Source organism: Meles meles, chromosome 11 (assembly GCF_922984935.1).
Source record: "Meles meles chromosome 11, mMelMel3.1 paternal haplotype, whole genome shotgun sequence".
NCBI lineage: Eukaryota > Metazoa > Chordata > Mammalia > Carnivora > Mustelidae > Meles > Meles meles.
The window spans coordinates 85,312,056-85,325,852 of NC_060076.1; the positions used below are offsets into that span (position 1 = coordinate 85,312,056).

A 13,797-nucleotide genomic window follows, 5' to 3' on the forward strand; every position below is an offset into this window, starting at 1 on the left:
AACCCCCGAGGGGGGTTGGGGGGCGGAGGAGGGCGGTGGTTAGGGGAATAAGGAGGAAAGGGAAATGTCTGCCAAGAGCTCGAGACAAAGCGTGAGAACTCAGATGGCGAGAAGCGGGCTTGAGCGAGAAAATCGGAAGGACGAAGGCTGAGGGCGGACAATCGGGTTAAAAATAGAAACGCAGTCTCCACAGGACCCGCTCCTTCCAGCTCCACCCTGGTGCCGACAGCCGGGCCAGTGACTCGGCTCCGCGCGACAGCAGCCGGGCCGAGCTCGACCCCGCCTCCCGGACCCGGGAACTGGGCCCGGGGGCGGGGCGCCGGGCTCGCGACGTCACCGCGCTCCTCGTCGCCGCCGTCGGGGTTTTCACTGACGCACAGACCCCGCCCCCCTCCCTCTTTCCCTCACTGCCCGAGTGCCGGGCGGATAGAGAGCGTCAGTCGGCCGGAGCGCGGACCTGTGTGCGCCTGGACTTGGGGCTCGCTCGCTAGCTCGCTCGCTCCCGGGAGCCACGCACCTTCCGCGGCCGTAGCAGAGGCGACGGAGAACACCACCGGCGGGCCCTCGCGGCGCCCAGGCCTTCCCTGCGTGCGTCCCGGTCGCCCTCGGAGTCGGCCTAACCCGCCGCCGCTGGAGGCGTGAGGTGACGACGGGCGAGTGCCGCGAGCAGCGTTAGCCGCCGCGGCCTCCGGTCCTCCCTCCGCCTCCTCTGCCCCCCCTCGCTTCCCTCCTCCCACTTCCCGAGCTCCGGCGTGTCCCGGCCGCGCTCGGTGCTACTGCAGGAACAAAGGAGGACCCCGCGGCGGCGGCAGCGCCACCTCCGCCACCGACCCGCTCCCGGCCCGCGGCGGCCGCTCCAGGGCGCCCGGCTCACACCTCCCGGAGGCCTGGGCCCGGCCCCACCGCGCCGGCGTCGCGCGCGAGCCCGGCTCCTGCACTCCTGCCCCCGCAGGGTGAGTGGTGCGGAGCTGGGGGAGGGCGCCCGCCGGCTCGTGCCCGGCCGGGGGATGGGGGTTGGGAGGGGGCCCGGGCCAACGCGGGCCTCTGGCGGAGCCCGAGGAGTGGCCTCCGGGGGAGGGGAGCCCGCCCGCCCGCTCAGGAAGCACAAAGACGGAGGCGTCATCCTGTCGTCGTGGCCCGAGGTCCGGCACCCCGCGCCCCTGGCTCTCCTGCACCCGCACGGTCCGGAGAACAATGCCTGGCGTGTGGGCTCTGGGCCTCCCTCGGGTCCGTCCCGTCCGCCTTCGGCGCGGCGCCGGGCGTGGGCAGCCGGACCCGGAGAGACAAAGGGGCCGCCGTGGCGGCCGCGCCCCCAGCCCCTGCTCGCCCCACGCGCCCCCCCCCCCCCCCTTTCTCCAGTTAGCTGCCGCCTCGGAGGAGGAGCCGGTCAGGGCCGGGGGTCGGTGCGGGGCCGGCCTGGCCTGCGGAGCTGCAGTTCTGCATGACTCAGTGGTTTTTGGAGAAGGCTCCGCTGGGCTCTCCAGAGTAAGGCCTCGGCGTAAGGGCATGGGGGGAGGGCTGAGGCGGGAGGGGGGACCAGTGGGACCCGGACTTGTTCGGAAATCCGCTGGAACGTGGGTGAGGGGGGGGCTCTTCTGTCGTCGTGTTTTAGTTTTGCCAGCGTCGCCGCGTTACTCGCCCAAGATCCCTTTCATGAAGGAAATGGAGCACCTTCCTCTTTGTTTCGTGCATTTAGGCTGGAGAACGAAATTCTTGCTCGCTTCCACGCACTCCGTGGAGCTGTGTTTTGAGAAAAGTCCCATGTTTATTGATGCCGCCTAAGAATCTGGTCTAAGGACGTTAGGGTAAAGTAGTGTATGTAGGTCACAAAACTCCTTGGTTTTTAAACCTGGCATTCAGGTAATTTACAGACTTAAAAAAAAAAACACTAAAATTTCATTTTATTCCTTAGCTTTTTAAAGTAGGATTTCAGAACTTAATAGGTGAAAATATTGCAGTTTTTATCTTACATGTTTGTTTTGTTTTCTACTGTTGGCCAATAAAGAATTTATTGTAGTTTCCCCCTATTTTTTGTCTCAGGCCCGGTTTAAGCCTAGAAAGGAGACTTTAAAAATCAGAGTAGTCTCCTCCTCTTGGCAAACAGAGAAGGGAGATCTGGAAAGTAAGGACTTGCCCAAGGTCACTGGTTTTAGTTAGAAGTAAATTAGAGACTAGAACTCAGATCTCAAGTCCAGGTGAGTAGGCATTTTTCACATCTAACCTGCACCTGAAAACTAAATAAGAAAGGTGTAAGAGCCTTTTTTTTTTTTTTTAATTCATATTTGAGGCTGGTGAGTTTTTCTGTTACATGTCCAGGTTTTAGTTTTCTTTAAACTACAAGTTAGAGGAAGCCACAGACTGTAAAAATACACATTTCAGAAGCTATACAAAATATAAAAATAAACATTTCCTCTGTACCTGATAGAGCTGGCCCAGGAATGCACAAGTTTCTAACAACAAAACTTTAAAGTTACTGAATAGTAATGATACTGTATTTTTCTAAAATGGTGCCAAGCAGGAGGGAAACAGCACCTAATGGCAAACTACTCCCTCCCTCAAATTGCTGCTGAGCAGAAGGATTTAAACATGAGGATTCTTTCTGCCTCGGTGCTCTCTACTGTGCTTGGTTTTTATAAACAAGCCTGACCATTTTGGCTTCATGAGTGATTAATGATGCATCTTAGTTGAAATTGAGATTGTTTGCTAGCCCTCCCTATGATAAGAAAAAACATTGCAGAGGCCTTACTCGCATCTTTTTGTCTTGTTTGCTTATTATATTAGATATATGAACGCAGCATCCTTAGTTCTTGGGGTTGTGTAGGAGTTGGCAGGCTCTAAGATATAAATAGAAGCTGATTTCAGAGGCCCCTGTTGACTAGGCTTTATGTGAGAGCCTCCATCCAGCTCAGCCTGTCACATTGCAGCCTTGTGACAGGCTGAAGCGCACGCCCATGTGATCTAAGCTTCTGAGAAATATTAAGGCAGGCTTTGCACATGTGATGGCGTTTAAAAGCTGGCTTTCTAGGGGGGGAAATATACAAGATGGGAAGCTGTGTGGAAGACTAATGTCCTGGTGTCTCTTGGGTTTCAGTTGCAGGCTATTTATAGTAAATTCAGAGTAGTTTTCTGAAGAAGAAAAGGTGGGATACTTTGCAAGTGGAAGTGGGTAAAATCATTGATAAGATTCCTCCCCCCCCTTTTTTCATATAAAGGAAAAGATTTTAAGAATTGGATTCACTAATGTTAACGTGGGTTGACTCAAATTTAGACCAGTTTGCTATTAAAAAGCCACTGTCAGATGACCCTGGAAGTTAGTATAGAAACTGAGCTAGCATAATTAAACTGGCTTCCAGAAATGAACTTTCTGCATAGGGCAGATAACCACACATTGTGGGGGGAGGCATGCAAATAAATACATAATTTATTATTTGAAGCATTTTTGCACATACTAAAATTTTTAAAACCAAGCTAAAAATATTTATTAATAAACTTCATAAGTGATGTTGAAATGTTTACACTACCGTGCTCCAAAATGAGTCAGCTAAATTCCACTTACTATTTAAAGAGACCATGTCTACTAAATTAGTACTATTGTTTGAAGTAAGTTGTGGTTCTCCATCACCCTCCATATAAGCTTGATTGACTTGAAATATTTCTTTTTGCTAACAAAAGGAAAGATTACTATCATTTAGCTGTTGGGGAAATATTGGCAGGATTCTGGCCAAGTCAATATTGATTAGTCCTCCAACCCTTTTTTATAGTCTTGGTAAAAAGTGTTAAATACTTGTTAAAACTTATTTTTAGTAACTTACTAAAGAATGTATTCTAGTGTGTGTGATAGTTGGGCAAAGCCATATGAAATTCTAGGAGATGACAAGCTCTAGCTTGAAGTACTTTCGTGCACTTATTTGAAATGTTTTTAGCTTAACAAATCATAAGTAACCTCCATTGTCAGCATTAAGGCACATTTAAAATATGACAGTGACCACAAGTTACACAATCTCCCTTTGATAAAATGCTCTCAAATAAACTTTTTGTACATAGATACTTTAAGGTGATATGGAAACTTCTCCACAGTTTAAATTTTTCATTGTGTGTTTTCACGTGGGAAAATCTACTAAATTTAGTATGGCATTACTGTATTTGTGCTAAAACTTCTGGAAAAACAAGGTAGCTTGCTGTACAAAGTTCTTTTTGGTAACCTAGCAATGAATATTAATTACCAAAGGTTGTATGTTCACATTGCTTTATTTTGCCATATTGAAACAGCTTTCAAAGGTTTCATTTCCTGATGTGAGGAAGACAACCACTTGTGAAAAGTTCTAATAGAGCCTTTGGCTGGAGAAATCTGTAGCTGATAATTTGTGCATTTGCAGGTTTCTGGGCACTGATTTCACCCAGATTTCACACCTCAAATGCAGCACTTAAAAGGAATTTCATAAGTGGCTGACCCCTAAATTCTTAGAGTTTTGCTTGTTGGTGCTAAGGTAACAGGAAAGGCTAGGTGACCTACCAGCTCTCTTTCCAGTGTTCTGTAAAGGTGTTGCAACATTTTTAAAAGTACAGTTGTTCTGCCCTATAGCAGAATTGTTGAATTATGGTGAGGCCCAAGTATGTTATAAGGTATTTTAAGAATGCTTTAGAGCTACATCCAGTATGTGACCAGTTTAAAGAATCACCAGTACCTATCAAGAGTTGATACTTGTGATCTTAGTAGATTTTTTTCATTTGAAAGTTCCATTTTATATATTTTTAGCAAAAAACACCATTTGATATGGTCTGTCTGTAGTACAGGAAAGCAGAAAGTGACTTTAAGAATGCCAGTTGCCCAGATTGGTTTAAATGTAATTCCGAGATCTGGCAGAGTGACCTTTTCAGAAATTGAAACAAAGATCGTGGTGATAGGTGAAGTAATACATTTTAATGTTTTTTAATGCTAAAAAAAAAAATTTGTTCTAAAGAATGTGAAGTCCTTATAGTTCCTTCTTTATCATGTTAAAAGACAGTTTATTTAATGCCCATTGTTCTTTAAAAACAAAAGTCATAATTTTCTTGGACTGCTCTTTAATGATTAACATAATTTGGGCCTTTGTTAGAAATACGCTTGGTGTTTAGAAGTAACAAAGGTGCACTGGTGGCTCTCATGCTAAATTTTGTGATTTTACTTTGGTAACATGCTAATGAATAAAATTTTGTTTTTGTTTTGTTTATAGCAGAGAAATATGGCTCAGGAGACTAACCAGACTCCAGGGCCCATGCTGTGTAGTACAGGATGTGGCTTTTATGGGAATCCTAGGACAAATGGAATGTGTTCTGTTTGCTACAAAGAACATCTTCAGAGGCAGCAGAATAGTGGCAGAATGAGCCCAATGGGTAAGTTTCCAAGGAAAAAACCCATTTGAAGAACTGGTGGACAGAAAATATAGAACCAAGAATTGGGTCCTAAGACTGAGAATCAGTACTGAGAGCCCAAGGGGAGAAGACCTGAGAAAAGCTTGAAATTAAAGCAACAGCCCAAGTACTTGCCACGACTGCATCAGGAATGAATGACTATCTATCTGCAAGCATCTTCTAGCTTTTTTGTTTCATACTTGGGTTCACTGGATGTGACTTTTTCATATATGCTTTTGTTTGGATACTCACTTAATTATAGGATTCTGCAGCGCAGTGAAAGTGCTTAAATCACTAATCTAATTAAATGCAAGTATTTGTTATTTATTAATAGTCTTGATACTGAGTGTTTGTAGTCTTGCTCTTTCTTACAAATCCTTTTTTAAAATAGGAACAGCTAGTGGTTCCAACAGTCCTACCTCAGATTCTGCATCTGTACAGAGAGCAGACACTAGTTTAAACAACTGTGAAGGTGCTGCTGGCAGCACATCTGAAAAATCAAGGTAAGATCAACCATTGCGGGCTTTTGATAATAATGCAGGGAGGAACTAAAGATCTCTCCGCTACCCATACCGTGCTAATTATGAGTGTTCTTGTATAAGGATGTTAATTTATCAGATGCCCTTGACTTTGCTTGTGTTGCACAGTCTGGATTCCAGGATCTTTTAATACGTGATCTTATAGGTCATTAAATAAAGATGTATATTGTAACACACTCTGATACTCTTCCAGGATTCTGTGTTGAGAATGCTGTGCTTTTATTTTCTTGTAATTGAGGTTTAGAGATTGTAGAGAGTCCAGCTCTGCCGACTCTATGCGAATGTGACATGTGACATTTCGACAAAGCTGCCCCTTTTGCCCTTAAATTACAGGCATAGCTAAAAGTTCCCAGTTGGCTGTAGTAGAATATGGTAACCCATCCAAGTGTGCAGTCTTGAATTGATGAGCCATTTATCAAATTGTTTTCTTTATTCTCAACCATGTGTGCTGGGCATCCAACACTCTTTAAAATTTTTAGAGTATTTAGCTCCAGTGATCATGTTGGAAATAATACATAATTTAAAGTTGAACTGACAACTTATCTTGCAAAGAATCTTAACATCTTTAAAAATGTTTGCTTGAACTCAAATAGAAATGTGCCTGTGGCTGCCTTGCCTGTAACTCAGCAAATGACGGAAATGAGCATTTCGAGAGAGGACAAAATAACTACCCCGAAAACAGAGGTGTCAGAGCCAGGTATGCTTTCTGTTTAATACTAGTTCCATTCTGGATTTAGTAGTATGAGGAAGTGTTGGTGGGGGGGGGATTATTTCCTTCCCGTTGAAGGATTAAATTGGAGAGAAAGCTGTAAAATACAGACCAAGCAAGAACCAGTATCTTGAAAGTCCCTCAAGTGTAACAGGTCATTCTTTATTCTTCTTTCTTCTCTGCCCATGCCCCTTCCCTAACCCCACTCCACAAATCAGCAAAATTTATAATCTGGGGACTGGAACTGTTAAGAATGTAATGAACTTAAAAGGTAGTTTACCAATATATTTTAAAGATCTTTAAATCACTAAAGAAAGTATTATTCATAAGCGGGTAATTGTATAGATTAAATTTCAAAGCTATGAAGAAAATTTTATATCAAAAGCAGCATCAGTCTTGATATTGTCAATATTGTAGAAAATATTGAGGACAAAAAACATGTTGAACACTAAGAAACTTTGAAACTGAAGAAGAGTAGGATCCCTTTCAGATTTTGTAGGAGTTAAAACTCATTATGGAAGGGCATTTTGTTTCATTGAGTGGCTTCGCGTCTCTGCTTCTGTGGCGCAGTGGGAAGTGCACCGGTGCTGCCAGAGATTGGCTCGCTCTGACTTACCTGTACTGGGCCCTGGAACAGGCAGCTCTGTGCTCTTCAGGGCACATGGTTCTTTTATTCCTGTACACGGCGTGGACTGAGCACATTATGAAACTTTATTGTGAGGGAATAGTATTTGTGGATTTGTAATCTGCTTTGGAGGCTGGCTTTTGCTAACATCACATCACAAAGCTTATGTGAATTATAGCAGTGTTAAATCTGTAAAGGTAAAAATTCTTAAGTTCAGGTGAATCCATATTTAATATTTTGAAATGAGTTCAGTCCTTCTGAAAAAGCTGACGACATTAGTGTGTTTGTGAGGCTTTTCTTCCGTTTGGGTTTAACACAAAATTACTTTGACCTTGGAACAGTACTCACAGTTTATATTTGTAGCTAGTCTCTGCTATTCTTAGTAAGCATTCTATAGTTTGTTCTCCTTTGCCTTTACTGAATCATTTTCCCCTTGTTAACTTCCCTTCTTCCATGTATGTCCCAGGAATCACGCTTCCGTTTTCTGATGTAGCCATGGGTGTCACCCACCCACCCCCAACTAGTCCCACAGATTCTTGACCATCACACCATCAGGGAAAACTGTATTAAGATTGTCTTAGAAGATTATTAGGATAAAGAGTAGGTAGAATATTATTCTTTTAGTCTAATATTAAGCTGTTAGTCTAACTGAATATGTTACTAATGCAAATAAATTATACATTTGGGGAGAATTTTAGAGTGAGCTGCCCTGAAACCTATCAGCTTGCTCTAGAGTTTGGATTTATGCTTATAGCATTAGTGCTGGCCTTTTGTTTAAGCAGTAATTTTAGCATTGCATACATTACTTTGCTATTCTTTGGGCTTGGATTAATACTAAAATTCAGTGCTTCTGGTATAGTTGAATTTTATAAAAGTAGAATTAAATTTGGTATTTTGTTTTAAATAACTAGTGGTAACGTGGTGAACTGTAATTTTATCTTCATATTGACAAGTTTTATTTATGTCCTGTATGAATTAAAATTTAAAGCCCTTTTAGATGGAGAAACAGACTTTTTAAAAGTAGATTGTATTTCTCATTGTCTAAATTCCACACCGGGTTTAGATAAGTATTACAAAGTAAATAAAAGCTGTGCTTTAAAAATTCTTGTTTTGCCTGTGGACTCCTTAATGGTCAAAATTTCACAAATACTTAACAGTCCTAAAGACTGTGTTTGCTGGGCGCCTGGGTGGCTCAGTGGATTAAGCCGCTGCCTTCGGCTCAGGTCATGATCTCAGGGTCCTGGGATCGAGTCCCACATCAGGCTCTCTGCTCAGCAGGGAGCCTGCTTCCCTCTCTCTCTCTCTGCCTGCCTCTCTGTCTACTTGTGATCTCTGTCAAATAAATAAATAAAATCTTTAAAAAAAAAAAAACAAAACTGTTCAGATCTTCTACCATATAAAGCATTTATTAAAATGGCAAAATGATTATTGTAAAATGTTGGGATCTGAAGTTAATTAAGGTTTAATGATTTAGGTTTTACTTGTTGCAGTTTGCTGGATTTATATAGTCTGTCTTTTGTATCAGTATAAAACTGACTTTATTTATTATAGTCAAGTACCTTAGGAGTTGGCAATTTTATTTACTCAGTAATAATGAATGTGAACTGCCCTAATTAGGAAATTTGCCCTTAGGCAAGTGCAGTATGGAAAAACTGGGCATGTGACCAGCATCTCCCAGGTCTTTAAAACTTAGGATTGTTCCCTAGAACTAGCTGTTAAGAGTGACTTAAAAGGAATTTGAGTGTAGTAATCATTTTTTTTTTTAAGATTTTATTTATTTATTTGACAGAGAGAGAGATCACAAGTAGGCAGAGAGGCAGGCAGAGAGAGAGGAGGAAGCAGGCTCCCCGCGGAGCAGAGAGCCTGATGCGGGGCTCGATCCCAGGACCCTGAGATCATGACCTGAGCCGAAGGCAGCGGCTTAATCCACTGAGCCACCCAGGCACCCCAAGTGTAGTAATCATTTTACAACATTTAGAGGAGTATGTGTTGATTGGCAAGAAATTCTCAGATTGGAAAGAAGTTCTGATATTAAAGTAGAAGATTCTGTATAGAGCACATTTTTTAAAGAAAGGCTTCATAAATGTTTTCACTAAAAATCTTGCTGTCTCTCTTAAATATTTTTTTGACTTAAATAATTGTCAGTGTGAACTCTTGACAGATACCTCATTTTTCACCCTTGTTTTTCAGTTGTCACTCAGCCCAGTCCATCAGTTTCTCAGCCCAGTACTTCTCAAGGTGAAGAAAAAGCTCCTGAGTTGCCCAAACCAAAGAAGAACAGATGTTTTATGTGCAGAAAGAAAGTTGGCCTTACAGGTACTACAGAACATAGAAGACAATGTGTATTTTATTGCTAGGATTTAACAGGGAGCTCCCTAAGAGACTAGTTGGTCTTAACACCTATAACAAAATGCCTGACTTTCAGGAATTGAAAGTTTCCAGAGTGGACTAGAAAGGGGGCAAGATGGTGGGGAGAAGTTGTGTTTGATTCCCATTTTGTGTCTCTAATTCTCTAAAACCTGTTACTAGCTTGAGGCCTTCTGAATTACTTTGCTTTATTGCACTGATAAAAATTCATCCTTTTTGATTCTTCCTTTGTTCTCCTGGGGGGAAGGTAGCTGAACTAAACAATAAGCATCATCTTCGAGCCAGCCAGAAAAATGTTAAAATACTTAACTCTACCCTTTAAATCTCAGAACCCCATAGCTCTCTTTCCCTATTTTTCTCTTGAGGATGCCTTACCCAGTTTATATGTGGTAGGAGGAGGATTTGCATCCAGGTCAGTCTGGCTCCATAGCCTGTGTGATTTCTACTCTGTGGTATCTACGGGAGTTTATGGAAGGGTAGTTACTTGAATTTCTCACTGTGTCAAAGGAGGCTGAAAGCTCTTTCACAATTTAAAGTGGCAGACTCTTTAATACTGCAGAGAGCCATGAAAATCTGGCTCCTTTTCTGTAATGACTGAGGCTTTTTTTCCCCATTCCTTTTAATTACTGCAAATTCCCAAGTGACTCTCCTTCCTCTTGTGTGTACAGGGTTTGACTGCCGATGTGGAAATTTGTTTTGTGGACTTCACCGTTATTCTGACAAGCACAACTGTCCTTACGATTACAAAGCAGAAGCTGCAGCAAAAATCAGAAAAGAGAATCCAGTTGTTGTGGCTGAAAAAATCCAGAGAATATAAATTACTACTTGTGAAGAGACTGAAACTTTGTTTTTATTTTAATATATCGTAGGAAAACATTAAAGAGCAGATGCATGGCCATTTTCCTTTGATGTTCTCCAGAGTTTTACTTTACACTTGTCTGTCTTATAATTGAAATTTTAGGATGTTTGGGTGTTTGTTACAGGCAGAAATGGATAGATACAGCCCTACAAAATGTATATGCCCTCCCCTGAATAAAATTGGATGGAAATCTGCACAGCAAATTGAAAATACACAGATAGGGACAAAAATTAGTTCCCGTGTGCCAAACATAATACATGAAAGCTCTGCATGTTTGCAGCATATCTGCCTTTTGGAAATGTAATCAAGGTATAATCTTTGGCTAGTGTTATGTGCCTGTATTTTTTTAAAAAATGGTACACCAGAAAAGGACTGGCAGTCTACTTCTACCATAGTTAAACTTCACCCTGTTAATTTCCACAACATGTTCTTTGGAAGCAGGAGGAAAACTAAAGAGGATCAGACCTTTCCATGAAACCAGTATTTGGTGCCATATGTAGACCTGGTTGATTTGTCTTCTAAAAGCTGTCAAATAAGACATTCTGTGAAAGGTAAACATCGCGACTGGTTATCATGAGTAAAGCCATCAGGCCCACAGGGTCTTGAGAGATCTCTGAAGCTTATTGTGCTAGCCTGCACCAGAAGATGTCTGCATTACTCTCATTGCTAAAAGTGTTGTGTAGCACAGAACTAACTGCACTGGGATTAATTTGTTTACAAGAAGAAATTAAAACTACATTTGGTTTTTACATACAGCAGCTCTATTGAATAACATGCATCTGAATTTTAAGTTGCAAAGGTATCTGAAAAGTTAATTTTTCATGTGCATCTTTTGTTGAATGTTTTGGTTCAAGAAAGAATGTTTAAAGCTTTTTTAAAGACTTCAGTTCTTAATGTAACTGTACCCTTCTGCATGGAGAACCCTAACCAACACGGCTGCAGTAGACTTCTTAGTGGTATCCAGCACCACGTGCAGAGGGCCGCTTTATCATATTAATTGTACTTGGGTGTAGGACTCTAGTGTTCTTGGGTGTATTGCATGGGCTGCATTATCTACAGCATTGTACAATAACAACTAGAAGAGGCAGTATACTTCACTGATGCTTGTCTGGTAATATCACTTCTGTGTTATAATGGAAGGTTTTTGTGATGTATGAAACTTGTGTTTTTTTATATATAAATGAGTATAGTTAGATTAGTATTGTGGTAATGCCTGTTTTCATCTGTAAATAGTTAAGTATGTACACGAGGCACTACTTCTGATTTATTGCAGTGTTCGGTCCTAGTTTTTACTTTAATTAAAGCATTCGGTTTTGCTTTCAATTTTATGTACCTTAGTTCTGAGTTAGATCTGCAGATGTGTACAGATAGTTCATATTTATGTATTGCACATAATCATGCTATTCAGCATTGATGCTATATTGTATTATGTAAATAATAAAAGCCATGTACAGAGGGAAGCTTCCATTTGTCCATTGGGTTTTTAAGCCACAGTTAGAAGTCACAAAGGGGAATAGTTAGAAATTGTTTCAGCCTTTGTAGTTGTATATGTAGACTTTGCATGGCTATATTGTGAATTTTTTGAATTGCTGTCCCTGAATAGGATATGTTCAAGTCAGAACCATACATTGAATTTTGTGAAACATCAAGTATGGTACACGGTGGGCAGTTTATTTTTGAAGAAATGAATAGGCACTTTCTAGGATCACAACCATCTTAGAACTTAGGAGAAAGGAATGGTATTTTAGTTACCATTGCCTGTCTCCCTTTTCCATTCTTTTGATTGACAATTTGTGTACAAAACAGGCATAGTTTTATTTCTGTTTTGGGTTTGGTTTCAATGTAGAGATGGGCCCATGGGGTAGCTGAAGCCAAAAGCAGAACCATGACTTTCAAGTGATGGACTTTGAAATGGAAATACCCTGGTTTGTGATCATCTGCACCAGTCCATTAGGTGCTGGTACTTCCGCTTCAAGTGGGGGAAATCCATGAGATAATATCCAGAAATAAGAAGATACTGAAGAACCACAATTGAGGTGAAAATTGCAGTATTAAGAAGGGCAGTATTTTTTTTTTTCAAAGTTTAACATTTATTTCCCCTCAGTGCTCTACTCTGTCAACATTTGCTTTATATATTTTAAATCCGAATCAAGGTGGTATCTGGGGGATAAAGAAGACTTAGTAAGATGATGGGTCCTTCACTGGACTGTAACTTTGTGCAGGATGAGATGGTGGTAATGTTTCCATAATTTTTTAAGCAATATTTAGAACAGATTCGGACTTGAGGATTTAATTTGTCAGGAGCATCAACTGATTGCGGAGAAAGTGTAAGGCAGCTGGGAATATTCAATGCTAACTAGACTTGATTCAGACCTGAGTGTTCTTTGGGCAAGACGGAGTGGACTTTGACTGGAATGTACATTGAGATCTTAAACATTTGAAGAATATACATGTTTCTCTTGATACGGACTCATGTCTGCACACTCCCACTCCAAAAATGTTCTGCTGGGACAGACCATGGTACAAATTAACTGTGACCTAGGCTAGTCCTTTAATCCAATCTATTCGGTGGGCCTTTTCTGTAAAACGAGAGCTTCCGGTTTGAACAAAGGTGGACTTCTGCAAAATTTGCAGAACTTGTGAAGGAAAGAACTTTTTTGAGTAGTATGTCATAATGGTTAAGATAATGGACCCTGGAATCAGGATCTGTGAATAAGGATGGTAACAGTGGCTGGCACATAAGTATACCCTAATAAACTTTAAAGGCTATCTTTTTATAGTGGCTTTTAGATGGACAGAAAAATTGAAAGTACAGAGATACCCCAGATAACCGTCTCCCCTGCCCCCAACCTGTGCATAGCCGCCTCTGCTGGCATCTGTCACCGGCATGGTATATTTGTTAAAACTGTTGAACCTACGTTAACACATGATTAGTAGTTGACAGTGCACCCTGGGCCTTGCACACTTTATGAGCCTGGACAAATGTATGGTCAACTGTATCCATCGCTATAGCATATGGAGTATTTTCTCTGCCCTAAAAATCTGCCTATTCCTAAGCCCTGGCAACTCCTGATCTTTACTCTTAATTTTGCCTTCTCCAGAATGTCCTATGGTTGGAATCAAGCAGTATGTAACCTTTCAGATTGGCTTCTTTCACTTCTTAGGAATACATGCGTAAGTCCCCTCCATGCCTTTCATGGTTTGGTAGCTCATTTCTTTTTAGGGCTGAGTAATAACATGTTGCCTGGAAGTGCCACAGTTTATCCATTCACCTACTGAAGGATATCTTGGTTGCTTCTACGTTTTG

General features: G+C 41.8%; 1 protein-coding gene across 2 annotated transcripts; it reads left to right on the forward strand.

Moving 5' to 3' along the window:
- The first annotated feature begins 10 nt into the window (after window positions 1-10).
- On the forward strand, window positions 11-11,950 carry ZFAND5 (zinc finger AN1-type containing 5). 2 transcript variants are annotated; one of them, XM_046022212.1, is made up of 6 exons: window positions 11-953; window positions 5,214-5,373; window positions 5,783-5,894; window positions 6,524-6,627; window positions 9,455-9,580; window positions 10,300-11,950. In XM_046022212.1, exons 2-6 carry the CDS (start codon window positions 5,223-5,225, stop codon window positions 10,446-10,448), a joined length of 642 nt encoding a protein of 213 aa, XP_045878168.1. In that variant the 5' UTR covers window positions 11-953; window positions 5,214-5,222; the 3' UTR covers window positions 10,449-11,950. The 2 variants fall into 2 exon arrangements, with proteins under 2 accessions (XP_045878168.1, XP_045878169.1); XM_046022213.1 differs by lacking the exon at window positions 11-953 and having other exon boundaries at window positions 1,537-5,373.
- Window positions 11,951-13,797: the final 1,847 nt, after the last annotated feature.